Source organism: Rhea americana, unplaced genomic scaffold (assembly GCF_003343005.1).
Source record: "Rhea americana isolate MKP2758 unplaced genomic scaffold, rheAme1 scaffold_433, whole genome shotgun sequence".
Classification (NCBI taxonomy): domain Eukaryota; kingdom Metazoa; phylum Chordata; class Aves; order Rheiformes; family Rheidae; genus Rhea; species Rhea americana.
Genome location: NW_028186572.1, coordinates 273,789 through 290,892, shown reverse-complemented (window position 1 = coordinate 290,892; position 17,104 = coordinate 273,789). Strand labels below are relative to the sequence as shown.

At 40.6% G+C, this 17,104-nt stretch overlaps 1 protein-coding gene across 1 annotated transcript in view; it reads right to left on the bottom strand.

Moving 5' to 3' along the window:
• The window catches only part of GLYR1 (glyoxylate reductase 1 homolog), a 28,016-nt gene that overhangs the window by 10,233 nt on the left and 679 nt on the right, over nt 1-17,104 (bottom strand). Inside the window, exons 2-8 of the mRNA XM_085315655.1 lie at nt 16,514-16,636; nt 15,101-15,137; nt 13,867-13,946; nt 5,847-5,985; nt 4,994-5,236; nt 1,805-1,891; nt 747-803 (exon numbers count right to left, since the gene is read on the bottom strand). Coding sequence (XP_085171781.1) covers nt 747-803; nt 1,805-1,891; nt 4,994-5,236; nt 5,847-5,985; nt 13,867-13,946; nt 15,101-15,137; nt 16,514-16,636 — 766 coding nt within the window. The remainder of the gene's footprint in view (nt 1-746; nt 804-1,804; nt 1,892-4,993; nt 5,237-5,846; nt 5,986-13,866; nt 13,947-15,100; nt 15,138-16,513; nt 16,637-17,104) is intronic.

The following is a 17,104-nucleotide window of genomic DNA, read 5'->3' as shown; positions in this document are numbered from 1 at the left end:
CTCAGCACGTCATTGCAGTTGTGGAAGCAAAGCCTTTTTGTTAGTATGTGAGGGCATAAGGCTTTCAACAAGAGGTATGATAAAGGCTGCTTCTTYGCTGTGCTGCTTGTGAGCTCATCTAAATTAAGACTGACAGCCTTATCAGCATTTACAGTTAGCTGCTCTTAATCTTTCTGGCTTTGCCCAGATTCCCTGCTAGATACAAATCCTATTTCACTTAATTTGATCTCTTTTACTCCTGATCTTCACTGGCTGAAGATAAAATCCTGCAAGACTACTGACTCCTGACTCTTGTGATATACATTGACCGTATTTGATATGGAACTTTTCTGGCCCCGTGAAATTCTCCCACCAGATTCAATTAACAAATTCATCCCAATGAGAAACTGGAAGGGCTGCTGTACAAAACGAACAACAGGGTTTTTAAACACAAAAATATCTTTTCTTACCTCTCATGTTCAATCTACACTCACTACAACAGGTCTATCAAATCCTGGTGCTAGATAATCTTTAATGACAAACTACTTGTTGTCCTCAGTGCTAAACTATTCTAAACCTCAAGGTTAGGAGCTAACTGAACTGCAAGACTGCATGTGAGAGAATCTCATTGCCTCTAGCCCCAGAAGCACAGAATTGCTCATCTGGTTATGCATACTCCTTGCACAGCTGTAGCTCTTAGTCCTAGCAAAGGGCAGGATGCCAGGCTAGACAGAGCAGCAGTATGATCCTGTCTGCCAAATCCTCACCTTCTCTGTCTGGCTCAGCAGGAAGTGATGGAAGTGTGGGTCATTGTCCTTCACGGGCTACAAAGATAAAAGTACAGGCTCAGAAACATTCCCAGAGAATCACAGAGCATCCACAGCTAAATTGCTTTGTTCTCACAATCGCTTCAACTGGAAATACCTAGTATATGACAACTTATCAAGCAGCCTGTTTCAACTAAGCAGTTTACATTCTGTTTCGTTCTCAAAAACAGTCATTCAAGTCAAATACCCAATTTTCAGGCATCTACAGGAAAACCAAAGATTATAAGCAAGATTAAGAGGGGGAGAAGATGTCTCTCCCTCTCATCAAGCTATTCACTGGTTCAGCTACTAAGCTGCATCACTGGGATCTCACATCCTACTTTCTCCTTCTCCCAAGGAGAAGAAAACACTTAATTTTCCCAAGGAATGGGAAGGAATTCCAAAGAATTCCTGAAGGCAGTAATCTGAGAGCTGGCTGGAGGTCAAGGCTAGCACTGTCAGATGTAAGGCAAACCCACATTCACAGCAACACGGACTGGAGTCCAGGTACCTCATCTCAGAACTAAGCATTAGCCTGGAGTCACACTACTCTTGCTCTGACTTATTGATTAATGTTTCTTTATATACAAAAGGAAAGGTTTCCAACAGCTAGTTATGAGGAAAATCAAAGTAAACTTCCCAACACCACACCATCCAGAAACTCTTTCACTGTGGCTCAGGGGAATGCCTTTGCTCCACCTCAATTTCAAGAAGCTAGTCCCCAAAATAATTGAGGGAAAAAAACAAAACAAAAGAGCAAAATACAAGTGCAACAAGTTAGATGCAAATCTACAAATGGTTCCACAATGATTGAAATCTCACTTCTGAGTATACTTACCAGCTGCCCAGGATATTGTCTTTGTTACAGTACAGAATCACATAGCATCTTATTTTTTTTCTAAAGCAGGAAGAGAAGCTCCCACCATTTTTGAGCCCAGTCAAAAGGTTCTAAACAAACTACCCCCATGTTATCTGTTTCTATACCATTCCTAGTTCCCAGATCACCTAGGGTTTCTCACCTCACTGACACTTGGCGGCCATTTGAATCCAGCCACTGTTCCAGTCATCACTCTCTTCACTGTACTTGACTCTGGAATTGTGAGGTCCTGAGGAAAAACAAGGATGATCAGAAAGAGCTTACAATCTGGCTCAATGGTTGGCCACACCACCTTCATCATAACAGCACATATACAGAGTTTTGAAAAGCACTACAAATGCTTTCCACTTTCACATGCCACTCCATGAAGAAGTCATATTTAAGCACACGGTGCATTATCAGCACTGGTGAGGTGAAGAAAACATGAACTTGCAACAAGGGAATTCAACCACAGATACAGCTTCTGGAAAATCCATTTGTCATGTCTAAGAGGAATCACTGCGTTTGTGTAATCATGCAATGAGCAGAGCAGAGAAGCAAATGAACATGCTTGATCCAGCATTTCCCTCGGTGGATGCAAAAAGCTAAAGAAAGGGGTCAAGAACATCACTACAACCAGACAGATGTCTCAACTTTTCTAGTGTTTGTGTGTGTGTGTGTGTGTGTGTGTGTGTGTGTGTGTGTGTGTGTGAGGAAAAACCTTCAAAACCTTTAAAGCATGAATCAGACAGTCACATCTGCTCAAGTTAGCAGAACGCAGGAAACAGGGACTGAGATGAGAATTGCCCCCCATTCACTCAGAAGGCACTACTTTGTAATACCATGATGATACGACACTTAATAAATCACTGTTTTATTGTTTAGCAGATTAGAATTTATCTTTCTTCTTTCCCCAAGATACACAGGTTAAAACATAGGTCTTTACCACTATCTGAAGGGACCGTGCAGGATTTCTACATTGTAGGCTTTATCTTCCTGAAGTGGGGGTTCAGAAATGGAATCACATTCTCCCCCCTCCAAAATTACTTCCTGCAAATGCACAATATACCTCAGTGTCCCCACAAAGCCACATGAGAAGAGCACTATTTGCCAAAAAGCTAAGAGCGAGACTGTTGGAAGTGACTTAGATTGATGCCACTGTTTCATCTATTGACAGAACAATCTAGACATCAGTCTCYACCTTTTAAATGCTATTTCAGTCTAGAGGAAAGCTTGCATCTAGATTTCTCTCTTTACAGCCCATGCAGCTGTTTCAACTGGTAAAGTATGGATGAAATCTGCTCTGATATATACAAAGTCATGTTGGTCCTTTGAAAATATTTGCATAAGCTTGTAAGTGAGGTATTTGAATGATCATGTATGCCTGCCATGCGCTTCTACACCTGGCACACCTCAGCAATGACTGGATCCTTGAATTCTGTGCATCCTTATTACTCAGAAAGCCAGAATTCAGACTGTGATGGAGAAAAAAACAAAACAAAACAACACACACCCAACAGTGCAGTAATTCAGGACAACAATATTAAAGTTTTCTACTCTCAGGACTAAGAATTTGAGTAAATAGCGAGAACCAGACAAGCAGAAGAAAAGATTTTAAAGTTATTTTCACAGGCTGAGTAACAGTGTTATGATAGTACTATTATATTTTCATGATGATTTCTTTAATTGTCAGTCTATTACCCTTCCAAAAGCARTAAGGTCATCTTCATACATTAGCCTGCTTATTTTCAGAGTCTGCGGCCAGACATTTATCACCTAGCTTGTGCTTACCACTTCTGTATGATAAGCTGTTTGAATCCACACCACTTGCAATTTGCCAGTAAAATAATTTCTACTGCTACACTTAGCTCACTCCAACCTCTCTGACGCCACAAGGTAGCTAATGCAGTAAAACTAAGCATGCAGTGTGCCTGCATGATCAGAATTCTCCCAGCCATTAGTTTTCATCAATTTCAGAATGAATTTAGCTCAAAGACACAAAAGTATCTTGCATCAGAAAAAAGGCCCAGCAGCTTATCATAACAGATATAGTTGACAGTACAACATGCTTATAGCAAAACACTTGAAAAGGGGAAAATAAGTTGCTAGTAAAGTGTTTCCCTGCATCAGTCAAGTCACAAGGTTCATAATTATCAGGAGGATTCCATAACTATGCACCTGTTCCTCCCCTTGCCCTGTAAAAGGAGAAACTGTTGGGCTCTGTTGCATGGCCTAATTTAATAAAAGCTGGTTCTTTTTTTTTAAAAAAAAAGGCAGATGAGAAAGAAACCTCAGAATCAGTATCCCATTGCAAAGCATCTTCTGCCAGCAGTTCCTTCATATCTAATATCTGAGACAATCGGCTTCCTTTTACTATCAAGGCATCAAGAAAAAGGTTGCTGTTCAACCAGTTATGGTCAATCCATTCATGATTTTGGAGATCAAAGACTACCACCTTGAGCTGCATCCTGGAGTGCACTGAAAGCAAAGATTGTGAAGCACACACATAACATGATCCCTCTGAAGCATTGCTGAGCAAGCACGCTGCCACATTCTGTATCAGCTGAAGTCTCCCAATGGTCTTCTGATGTAGTCTCTGATGGAGCATGTGCATTGTAATAATCCACTGAAATAATTATCCATTCAGAAAAGAAAGATCTGGACCACTGCAAGTGAGGTCCATAATGAAAATGAAATGCTGGAAATTCTAGATGAGGGTAGACAAAATATTGCTGGCGGCTGTTGCTGCCAAGACATCCAGAAACAATGGAAATAAAATTATAATGCTCAGATGTTAGACCTTTATCATGGATGATGAAAATATACCCAACAGCATAGAAGCAGAAATAAATACAATTAATTCTTCTGGTGGGTTCCTCAGGCTACAAGAATTTCTTCTTTTAGCCTCAGCTCTTAAGAACACTCCACCCTCACTAAGTATTGAGGGTAAAGTTAAATGAATGTAAATCACTCAACCACACAAAGCAGATGAAATGAGATGGGAGGAATCAGATGAAGGCCCCCATCTCCTCACTAATCCTTCCCACACAAACTTAACTTGAGGGATGGCAAGATGGAAGGTGGAGTCTCACGAGACAGCTCTCAAAGCTCTTTCAAAGATATGAACAGAGCTAATCAGAATGACTGCCTTAAAAATCCACAGGAAGAATCAACAATATGCTCGCCAAAGGTATCTGACAGCCAACATATTTAGAAGCAGCAACACGGAACAGCTTAAGAAAATTGRTATTGAACCGCACTCTTCCTGCTGGCCTGTTAGCCAAGGTGCCAGTCATCCCTAGAGTCCATCTGTAAAGTCCACAGGGCACTGGCGGACATGCACAACACAAACCTTCTCATCCTTGGGTGGACGCCCCCGCTTTCGGGGGCTCTGATCCTGGACTCTTTTCAAAGGTGATTTTGATCCTCTCTCTGATGATACAGAAGAGACCCTCTTTTTTCCTTCCCCTGTGCCCTTCTTCAACTTCCCTTCAGACAAACTGGCTTTGCGCTTCTCTTCACCAGCGGATTGCTTGCCTCTTTCTTCACTGGAATTACGCCGATTCTTCTCTTCATTGGAGTTATGGGAAGATGCCTGAGAGATTACAGAATAGAAGATGGTAAGGAAAGAAGAGAGGAGCTTGAATGATTTTCATGCAAAACCAAGGATGTGAAGAACCCTGTGCTGATTACTATCAGGCAAACCAACCGTACAGTAATGTGAAAACTACAGGTAACCGTTAGCCCTTTGAAGTCGGTGAATGAAGTTCCTAGTTAGCTCTGCTGCAAAAAAAAACATCAGTTTAAGCAACTCATTAACACAACAGGCCTCCTGAAGACTCACTAGGAGTGTGTGCACTTGCACGCGCTTCCAGTATACTAAAGACAAGATTAAGAGACACCAAATTCTAGCRTAAGACTTGAGACTGATTTAACAAATCATCATAAGCAGATCAATTAGCCTCTTCAGTTTCTTCATGAGTATAACAATTTCTTTTTCTACCAAACAAGACTGAGTGGGGAAGAAGGAGAGGATATGAGAGAAAAGGGAGAGGGAAGAAGAAAAGAAGTTAAAAAGAAAAAAAAGCAACACAGCCCCAAACTCCCCAACTTGCCAGAAAAAGAAAAAATTCAGATAAAAATACGTCTGACTTATTCATGCCAAGACTTGTTTTGATGCACACAGTAAAGAAGAATCCACTCACCTGATCCTTGCTTTTGGTTTTTCTAAGAAACTCCTCTACAGCATCCACGGCTTGCTGGAAGCGCTTACCCTTGTTAATCTTTATCATTTCCTCTTTGTGAAGGTGATACGGCTTCAGCTGCTCCACTTTGATCCAAGCACTAGGAAGCAGAAAAAAGGTAAGTTATATTCTCCAGACAGCAACTTCCTCAACCATCCCACTTCTACAAATACACAGATACAATTTTTCCCCAGAGCAACTAATGACAGCAGCCCAAACTTACTTGCTTTCTATAACCTGAAGGGCTTCAGGCATTCACTGACAGCTTTCTTCTGGCACTTTCACTTGGCTTCTCCCRTAAGTTCCATATCCTTTTGCATTAGCACTGCTCCCCATTAAGCATTATTCATCTGATCTGTCAGCAAGCTAGCTTTTGGATATGATCACAGGCACATCAAAGCAAAGGCAGAGTGACTGCTTTTATATCATCAGGAAGAACCACCACAACCAAATGCCTCCACATAAAGCAGCTACTAATATGCGCCTTCTTCCTAAGGCTGTTGCCACGAGAGGTCACTTAATACTAACCAACAAACCCCTTGTTCAAGCACACTGTGTAAACACAAGCATCTGCAAAACCAGGAAGAACAAATACAAAATTAGATACCTCACAATACAGCTGACCACAAATACAGTGAGCGCAGGCACCATACCTCACTGCAAAATGTGTTTCTGACATACCTTGATACTCTATATGAAAGCAATAGTTTCACTTTTGAGGAAAATAACATTTTTCTTCATGGCTGATATCTGATTTAAAATAAACAGGTGCTACTATATTTCACGATTTACAAGCAGCAGAGAATTCACTTGAGTYGTATGAGGAAATTCAAACTTCACTGTTCCACCGCTGTTTCAAAGGACTTTTGACTTCTACCAAATGGATAAGCTCTCAAGTACATGGAGACAACTTTACTTTCCGTCAGGTTGGTAACGCTTCTACCACTCCTTCACTCTGGCTCAGGGGAATGCCTGTGCTTTTACAACTTCCTGTAGCTCTCGCAGAGTTTAGACCACCTTCACCTCTAACCAAATTCAAGCCCAGGCTTATCCACCACACTGTTAAAACACTCTTTCCACCCTGCTACTGAGAACAGTTTGTATAAGCTTTAGAAGAGGTTTTCTGAGCTATGATGGCCAACAGTGCTACTTAGCATACAGCAGCACAGAACATAGGTAAAAACAGTTCAACTGGTTCATACTGACTCCAAAACATCCCTATTTTACAAACACGGAATAGCCATGATTATACATTTTAAACATTTTCCAGTGCCATCCAGCTCCTGCAAGCRGTGAAATAGTTTCATAGCTGCCTTTTCAGGTTTCCTTTTATAAGAATCAAGCCTTAACAGCTAAACTGAACATAAAGGTAAAGGATCTGCACCTTTGCTGGACTTTCATTGCTGCTCTTCACAGAGTCACAAAGCTCAGTAAATCCTTTAAAATTCCATGGAGTAGTTTTTCTTTACTGGCATTAGCCATTTTTGGCAGTCAGAAATCAGTTTGCAGAAGGTAGACTGAAACTTTTTCAGGTCCCATACGGACAGACAAGACCTCCTGCTAGAACAGTCTGTGGCTATGGTGGAATCATGGAGTAGATTACATTGGCATCCCTCCCACACTGCCAATGTAATCTACTCCGTGATTCCACCACAGCCCTAAAGCAGAACCCCAGTACTCTTTTGCACACTATCCTTTTGCTTAGTTTACATCATCTTCATGCTAACTGACTTAGCATTTCTACAACGATTCAAGCTGGTACTTCTCAGACAGCAACTTACTGTCCAACAGCCATGCAGAGATTCTCTCCTAGCTGCCCAGACATTAGAATGAAACATATTTTAAAATTCACTTAGACCGCAAAGCCCAGCTGTGTGGCACTCAGAATGACAAAGCATGCCAAGGTATTAGACAACATCAGCTCATAAGAAGCCTTTCCATGATAGATACATACAGGAAACAAGATTTTTGAGTACATTATAAAGAAAAAGTATGTTAAATACTCTTCTGAGATTTGAATTTCTAAATAAAAGTAACTTCTTTCTATTAAGGCATTCTCTTAGGTTTTTCTCAGCCTGCACATCCTATTCCTCCTCACTGCATGTGTCCATTGGTTCCTTTTCCCATTTCCTTTGGGATGGAGAAAGGATGAAGCACAAAGCTTTCTCGCTCCTGGCTTCAAAGGTGCATTTGGGCACTTAAGATCACCAAGGACAAAGAGATAATAGATCTCAGAGACAAAATAACAAGGCCTCAAAGGTTGCCTCAGAACAAATAAATAAATATATATGCATGTATGTATGCATGCCTCAGCCTTTCCAATTTATCCTTTGTGTGTCACCTACTTGGACTACCTTCTACAAGATAGAACCATGTCTTGACTCCAGATGTCCATAAAGCATTTTTACGTAACGTTTCTAACACCAGAAAATTAAAGAACATCCTAAAGTCCTTTATGTTTATACTGAAGATCTCTCTGTTAAGCAATAACCTCAGAGCCAAAGAGCAATATTTAGATAAGAGGTCTCAAGGATGTAACATAGAAACAGGAACTACTATTTCTCTCCTGACTCAGCAATGAATTAATACCCTAGAAAAGCATTGGTGATGGTACATTACCAAAAAGGGTGTATTTAAGATGAGGTTTTATCGATATTGCTGCACAGAGTCATCTAATACCCATAAAGAAGGGGTAAAATGGAAAGTGAAAAGAACACTATTAAAAAGATATGTTTTTGTAATGGTTGTTTGCCCATTTCCCCTTACCCTTCCTTCTTCCTTCTAAAATGACATTCTTACAAAACCACCACTCACTGTAAAATCCACGTTCTATTCATGAACAATAAAGACTCAGAAGAGATGCTAAGAGAAATTTTCAGTTAAAGTGCCACCATTTTGCAGCCTTAACTGTAAAGCTTGCAAAAAAATGAGTGAATATGTAGAGGTTCTATCACTTCTGTTCCAACAACTTATCATTAGGAAGTGGTATCTTTAGATTGAAAGAGTGACTAGAAAGTGTTTTTTGGAGTCATCTTACCTGTGCTAAGCATCTGCAGTACAAGACAGAGCTAGCTACTGGAGAGAGTCCACCAGAGGCCACTAAGATGATTAAGGGACTAGAACATCTCTCATATGAGGAGAGGCTGAGAGCTGGGACTCTTCAGCCTGGAGAAGACTGGGGGAGTGGTGGTGGTGGGGAAATCTTATCAATGTGTATAAATATCTGAAGGGAGGGTATAAAGATGGAGCCAGACTTTTCTCAGTGGTGCACAGTGACAGAATAAGAGGCAACGGGCACAAAAAAAACACAGGAAGTGCAGTCTGAACAGAAGGAAAAGCTTTGACTGTGAGAGTGACCGAGCACTGGAATAGGTTGCCCAGAGAGCTTATGTAATCTCCATCCTTGGAGGTATTCAAAAGACATCTGGGCAGGGTCCTGGGCAACCTGCTGTAGGTGACCCTGCTTCAGCAGGGGAGGGGGTGAGGGGTGGACTAGATCTTTAAAGGTCCCTTCCAACCTCAACTGTTCTGTGATTCTGCTGTGAATAAACTGCTCCAATTTTCATCAACAGGACAACTCAAATGGCTGAACTCTGGAACTCAATATATAAACATCTTAATCGAAAAGAGCACAAAACCACTGCAGGACGTTAGTCTAATAGTCCATGCAGCTAAGAGGAGAGCACACTTAGCAAAAGAAAATAAGCAGCAGGGAAACACTGACAAAAGTATTAGATTTTTCAAATTTAGGCAGTAAGAAATTTTAGAGGGTGCTTACACTTCCACAGAGGTCAGCAAGGGGTAAAAAAGTTTTGACTACAGAATTTTTAGCTATGGTGGTACTCCTACAGAGTTACAGAGACACTCCAGTTAGCTCTAGTATACAATAGCCTACCTTTGGCAACACGGAATTCTACAGGGGATCGTTTGTCCAACAGAGAAATGCCAGCAATGTTTGCAAACCCTATCTGTCTGCTTAGCCTCTGGCTCCTCAGATTCCCACAGTATCAGACCCAATGCCTGGCACACTCTTGTCTTTTAATGTTAGGAAGTGAAAGAACGTATTATAAAGACTACATCCAAAAGTTTCCCTCTCCCCTAGAAGCCAGGGAGAGCAGCAGCAGAAAAAGAAGGGAGGTGTTAGCATTCCAACAGGATGTGGAGGATGCGAAAGCAAGGACTGTTGCACTAAAAATCACTGTGTCTGATGGAAATAGGCTGCAGATGATTATACTTATCTTGGATTGCAAACTTCCTCTGATTTTTCCTTAGTATATCAAGTCAGGAAGTAACTTTTGACCTCACAGCATTCAGTGAGACTACTTAGTTTAGTACTGACGTGGCACAAAGGTACCAGGAGTAAGAATGGGCTATTCCAGCTTGCTATTAAGACTTTGATACCTATGACTTGCAAGACCATTTGCCTATTAAACATATCTAATGAGTTAAGTGAACACAGTGAAGGTGTGTACGCATGTGTTCATACGTGTGCATGCATTCATACACGCACATGCATGCACGCACATATACATATCAGAACACAGCCCTGCTGACTGTACAACTCCTCCTACTATCTCACTGAAACCAAGTAGAACAATGACACATTCATAACAAAAAGATAAGATTTATTAGTTTTGACAATGCCATAAAGAACTCCGAAACAGGCAATGAAATGTTAGAATATTTTAAACTAGACGAAGCTCACTAAGAATTTCTGTAAGACTCGTAGGTTATGGGCCTGCCAGTCTAGTAATTCTAATTACTAACAGTAATGAATTTATCACAGAATAACAGAACAGTTGAGGCTGCAAGGGACCCCTGGAGATCATCTGGTCCAACCCTCCTGTTGAAACAGGGTCAGCTAGAGCAGGTTGCCCAGCACCTTGGACATAAATGGTTAAGTGTAAATAAAATTTTTTGCATTGCTGCTATTTGTTATGGCGTACAAGTACAGTTAGGAAGACTGATAAGAGATCAGAGCTCCTCTGCTATTCAGAAAGACTAAATCAAATTTGTTTATATTCCAATAATTGGATGTTGTTACTTGCTTGTCAGCTCTAAGGGCAGAATATATAATTTTCTTTATTTTGGCTGAAGAATCATTTTAATGCTACTTTCTCTGAACTGAGAAATGAGCTACAGAACTCTCAAGGAGAACTGCTAGGCAAACTAGAAAGATCTCTTTGCAGAATAAGTTAATAAGAGAATGCATTATACAAGTGTATATATCACAGTCTAGGAAATCACTTAGAAAAGAACTCAGATGGAGCATCACTACTACGAACATCAAGGAAGCTTTCACTGGGGTCAAGTGCAGGAGTATTCCACAGCTTAAGTAGAGACAAAAACCTCTTCCACAAATACATAATAGTTATCTTAGAGAAAAACTATTACTTTAGAAGTGATAGAAGCAAATAACTCTACCAAAAAGATRAGTATAAGGGGCATAGGGCTCAGCAGATACTATACCAAAAGCCAAGTTTTAGAGCACAGTCTGAATGTGTTCATACTCTCACTATTAAATCCTTGGCCAAAACTACTTACATTAACCGAAAGGCTTTATTCCTTAGTCACTGCAGCATCACCCTGGGCCAGTTAAATATTAGTATTCAATTCACATGCAACATTACAGGTAAAGAAAAAATGGGCATTCTTTTTTGAGCTATATCCTATGCCATTCAAGAGTTCAGAAATAGCAATTACAGTCTACCTACATATTATACTACCTAGCCATTATGCCAGAAAAAACACTGCCAAGCCCTTTCATCACTATATTTTCACTCACCCATCCACTCTGTTCAGATGCATGAAGTCACATTACCTACCAGTTCACACTTCTAAGAAGCTTCCCGCTTAATCTTTGGTATGGCACATTGGAGCCACATAAGTCAGGAAGAAACAACTTTTTACTAGCTTGAAATAGCGGCCTTTCTGACCAGAGCTGTCATCTGCGACTCCTYGGGGAAGAAAAAAAGGCTATCAAGAGCCTGAGATTGTTTGTCAGCTTATTTGTCCGTGGGCAAGCATCGGCTGAAATTTATTAGAGGGCTTCTACCTGCCAACCATCATTGCCTTAATCTTACACAGACTGGAGAGAAGTCAAATGGCTTATCGTCACCTGTTAAACTTCCACAGAGCAAGACGACAACAGAAGAGCTACAAAAAGGGATATGTAGTAAAGTATTGTCATCCTGCAATCTCAAAAGAGGCAGAAAGAGGGAAGTACAAGCAGACAGGAGCGGCTCRCACTAAAATTCCAGTATGAGTCAGCGTACTCATCACAGCACAGATTACATTCAGTGATCAGAGCTTAACATCCAACTATTTATTTTGTTCATTTTGTAGAGTGGTGATAGTTGGTGGTTAAATATTTCCACTTATCGTTTATAAACATCTAAAACAAAAGTATTTGTAAAACACATTAGCTTACTTACACAAAACAAAATCGAGCCTGAAGGGAAAATCTTTTTAAGTGAAGTAATTTAAGTTTTTTCTGATTTGGTTCTTTGACTATGATCAAAGACAAGGACTTTTTCCAACAGCTCTAACTACCACACTTTTAAAGGTCCAGGTCAGGACAGAAGACACACAGGTTGCTATCTCTTCTATCTATAAACATTGTTTTATAAGATGACCAGAAAGGACTGTATTATTTCTAATTAATTTTCAGGTAGGATATGCCAGTCAAAACAACTGGATTTCTAAATCATGTGATTATCCAACAGGAAATGATTAATTAAATTTCACAAGCTGAAGGGTTTCCTTTGGGGGGGGGGGGGCTATGTCAGTCTGCCAGCTGATTGGATTTTCCCTAGCCTGAGCTCCAGAATCATGTAATAAACCCCAATTATTTTGCAGCACTGATCTCCTCACCCGCAGCCAGGCTGCTAATCTCAGCTGGAGTACCCTATATTTTTAACTATTATTTCCAAGCTTCTCTTAGTACAATTTACCAAAACATCTCTGTCTGCACCAAAAAAAAACATGCAATACAAGRTGAAGAACAGTCAGGACAGGAAGAGTCAGCCTCCTCAAGTTTCAGGACCTGATTAGCTCCTATGTAACTATGGATAATAACAGAAAAGCCAGCACCCACCCATAGAAAACAACCTTCACCTGCCTTTATACCTAGAAATCCAGCAGACCTTCCTATCAGTATGCAGCATCCTTTTCCTCTCCAACAAGTTTAGACTGCAGTTCTTAATGGAAAATTGAATTTTAAATATTAAATAATCTGTCAGTTGAAAATAATGCCTTGAGGAAACATCCATTAATTGGTTTCAATTTGTGGTGTTTCTCTCAGAAAGAAAAGCTTTCTAATCTCTTACAGAAGATTATAATCTTCTCCCTCATTAAGTGACCAAACATAAAAGAGCACCAAATAAACAGAAAAACTGAAAAGCTAGCAAAATAACTTTGTTTCATAAAATATCTACTTTTTTCAGTTTGCAAATATGATTTTGCATGCATGTTTGTAATCAGTAATTCTTCCTTATGTAAAGGCAGTCTACAGTAGTTTTGGTTCTCCTATGCTGCAAAGTCCTCCCAAGGCATAGTAAGAATATTTTCGGTCATCAGGCATGACAATCTGTTCTTATTAAGAATGACAAGTACAAAGCTGTTTTATCCTTATGGCAGAAAAACAAATGGATGCTTTTAGCTGCACCTTTCTCAAACATAGTTACATGCTAAATCTAACCCAGTCACATCACACCTACTCCCATAAAAATGGCAAGCTACCAAGAACTTTCCTTCATGGTAGCAGCTAAAATCCTAACGTGCTTGGGTACGTAAGTCTYTGCAGTCCTCACACACCCACATGAGCAGCTATAAGATGCAATAAYAGTGACATTCTTTTTGCATGTAGATCAAAGACCACCTTTTACAAAGCTAAACTTTGTCTTAGCAAAAAATTCTTCCATGAAAGACCCACGTTATACAGGTCAATATTTCCACCAGATGAAAACAAGTAGGTACGTACTGATCTTCTGTTCCAAAAAACTTCACAAAGAAGCACTTTTTTCCACGGGGTTTCTTCAGATCTTTAGGTGGATTAACAATCTGGAGGTGATTAAAAGAGAAAATATTACAAAGATTGTTACAAGCACATAGAATTTATACTCTGTGATTTTCTTATTACATGTTTCATAGCTCTTGTATTTGTTTTTTTATAGTTTGACTTGGAAGAGAATTTGCATTCGTGACAAGTCTTTCAAGTAAATATGTAATCCATATATTTCCTTAGACAAGCCTATGCTCCAACAGGATACAAAAATACCTCAACTTCACTGATGCATCTCTATGTTCTTAGTGAGGCTTTTGCCTCTCTATTACCAATAAGTAAAGAGAAATCTTTTTAAATTTAGAAAGCCAAATGGCATTTGTTAAAGCTTGTTCCGCTTAAGTTATTTTAAAATTCACATTTAAAGCTGTGTTTTTACCCCCAGAATAGATCTGTTTCTTATAAAACTTAAAATATTAGTAAAGAGAAAAGCAGTCATTATGTTACTCAGGTGACAGCTGAAAGACTGCAGGGGAGCTTGAATTTTACTGGACCCGATAACCAGAGTGAAACCAAGTATTTACGGTTGTCATTCGCATGGACAACACTTTTCCCTGTAGTATGCTGTTATCTCAGCATGCACAGTTCTCATACCTACACTAAAAATAAAAACACAGTACTTTCAGGGAACAAGAAATGATAAGAATGGCACATACAATTTAACTCTTAAAAAAAAAATAAAATAAAATAGTCTTTTTGGTCTTTCATCAGAAGAAAAGGAAGAGAAGATGCAACTCTTCTGCCTCCCCTCCCAAATTATCACTCCAAAGAAAATATACCTCTAAAACAGTATTTCAAGAAACCAGACTCCCTGTTTCTAATATTTAAAATGGTGTGCATAACTAATTTATTATGGGAGGAGAAAAACCTGTCTTGCTAAAAGTGATGGAGATTAAACTGCTAAATCTAGGAAATACAGTCAGTTCTGGTTTCTTGTGCTTTTTATTCCATTTGAACTAACTGCTGTTAGTAATAGGCTGAAATTCTAGATCAAATAAAGCCCTTCATGCATTGCTTTGTTCATAGTTCAGATTTGTGGGTATTGTATTAAAACAACCACCACCCCACTCATATTTATGTTTAACTAAAATTCATTTGGTGAAACTTCCTCTGTGCGTGGAAGGGGGCAGGGGGGAAGAAGGGGAACACTCACCTTTCCTGGCCATGGAGGATACCGGCCCAGCTTCCCCCTATGAAAGAACAGAAAGATTAGGCACTAGAATCTGGGGGAAAAAAAACCCAACTATCCCATGTCTACTCTTTTATATTACAACATATTTTCCATATTAACAGAGTACATTTTACAGTCAAAACCTACCGTGAAAGACTAGACACAAGCACCTGACACACAAGTATTACATTGCTGGATAGCTGCACCTAAACTAAGCCRCTACACAATCTGTATGAACTCAGTGGAGTATCAGAATTTAAGCCAAAGAAACAGCAGCAGCATACTGCCTGGAAGACCTAGTGCCACAGCTCTTACTAGTCTTGTAAGATTGAATATTCCCTCACAAGGAATTGAGCTAGAGAATTGATGCGGGCAATCAAACTAAAGTTCAAGTTGATAACTTAGATCGTTCAGGACAGAATAGTCTAGTAAGCATAGCAGCCACTGATTTCAAGCTCAGGTAGATGAGATTCTTAGAAGTTTAAACAGGAAAGCACTTATGGCATCATACACTGAATTATCATTAGTTCCATTATCACTTTCTTCAGATGCTCACCACCAAAATAAGATGTGCGAAAGATATAAAAGAATCATCAGAAAGACAGAAACATTTATTTCCTACACTTGCAAATGTTTCCATTATAAAAACTACACAAAACTTTTCCTTCACAGAAGAGGAAGAAAGCAGTTAGTCTTAGCCCAAAGCATGGTAGCTTTATTCTTATTAAGGTAAGAATCAAATACAGAGTCTGCAGTATACTCACAAAAGCCTATCAGTTATTACCGTATAAGAGACTGGCAGAGAATCTCTGGAGCCTGTCTGCTACTGAACTAAATATTCTCAGCAAGTAGCATTTCAATCTCTCCTGAGATGGCAACTGTACACAGGAGATTCAGTGCTGATAGTCAGGCAGAAACACTGCTAAGAGCTTTAATCATGACCATGGCTTACATCCGACGCTTCTATTCTTGTACTGAACAGGAGTTTCATCAAAGCCTTTCATCTGTTGCTGTCTTATTGTTACAGCTCTTCTAAGATGGGTCTAGGGATAGTACCTGTCTAGGTTGTCACGTGCAAACCTAAAGCAGGATAATCTGCATTCCAACACTGCGAGCAGTGCACTCCCCAAATGCTAATTTGAAACAAATTTTGCTAAAAGGAACCAACCTTTACTTACTTTTCTATATAAATTAGACAACTTCACATCACTGTCAATTTTTCGGATGAGAAACTGCAGTTGTCACAGCCTGGAGCACGTACTTCTTTTTATCTGGGATATAAATATAAATGCACACACTTGCGTGTTGGGGATTAGCTATTTATTGCAAACCCTAACAAGATGCCCTAGCCTATCAAGTACAGGAGAGCCTGCTCACTCAAGAATCAGCACTTACAGGCCTCGACAGAATCCCCTCAGCTCTCCTGATCTGAAAATTAGGAGAAAAAAAAAAATTGGAGCTTTCTGATTACTTGAGGGCAAAACTGGAGTGACATAGGCAAGTGGCGGTTTCTGTAAGCTTCAACAGGAACATCCTAACCTGTAAAAAAAAGTCACTTTCCCATATTGTTGTGCTGTTTCATTAAAGCGTTCCCACCGAACACCACCGACGCGCTCACTAACCGCCTATTTACTTATCTCCCTTCTCGGCTCCCTTGGGAGGAGGCCGGATTTCCACTCGAGCCCCAAACCATCACTCCTGACTCCCACTCCCCTCTCCCCCTGCGGCCCCCCGTTAGCCTCCGGTGCCGGCCGGCCCAGTAGCCGAGCTCTCCTCCCGCGGCCCGCTCCACCCGGGGACCCCCAGATCCCCCCGCGGGACGGCGGCAGCGAGGCCCCGCTCGACGGGCCGCCGCCCGCCCTGCCCTGCCCCTCCTTCCCCGTGCCGCACCTCGGAGCCCTCCCCGAGGCGGCTGCCCCGCGGCTGAGGCGTGACAGCGCTGCCGCCGGGCCGCCTCGGCCTCCGCCGCGCCGGGCCGGGCACAGC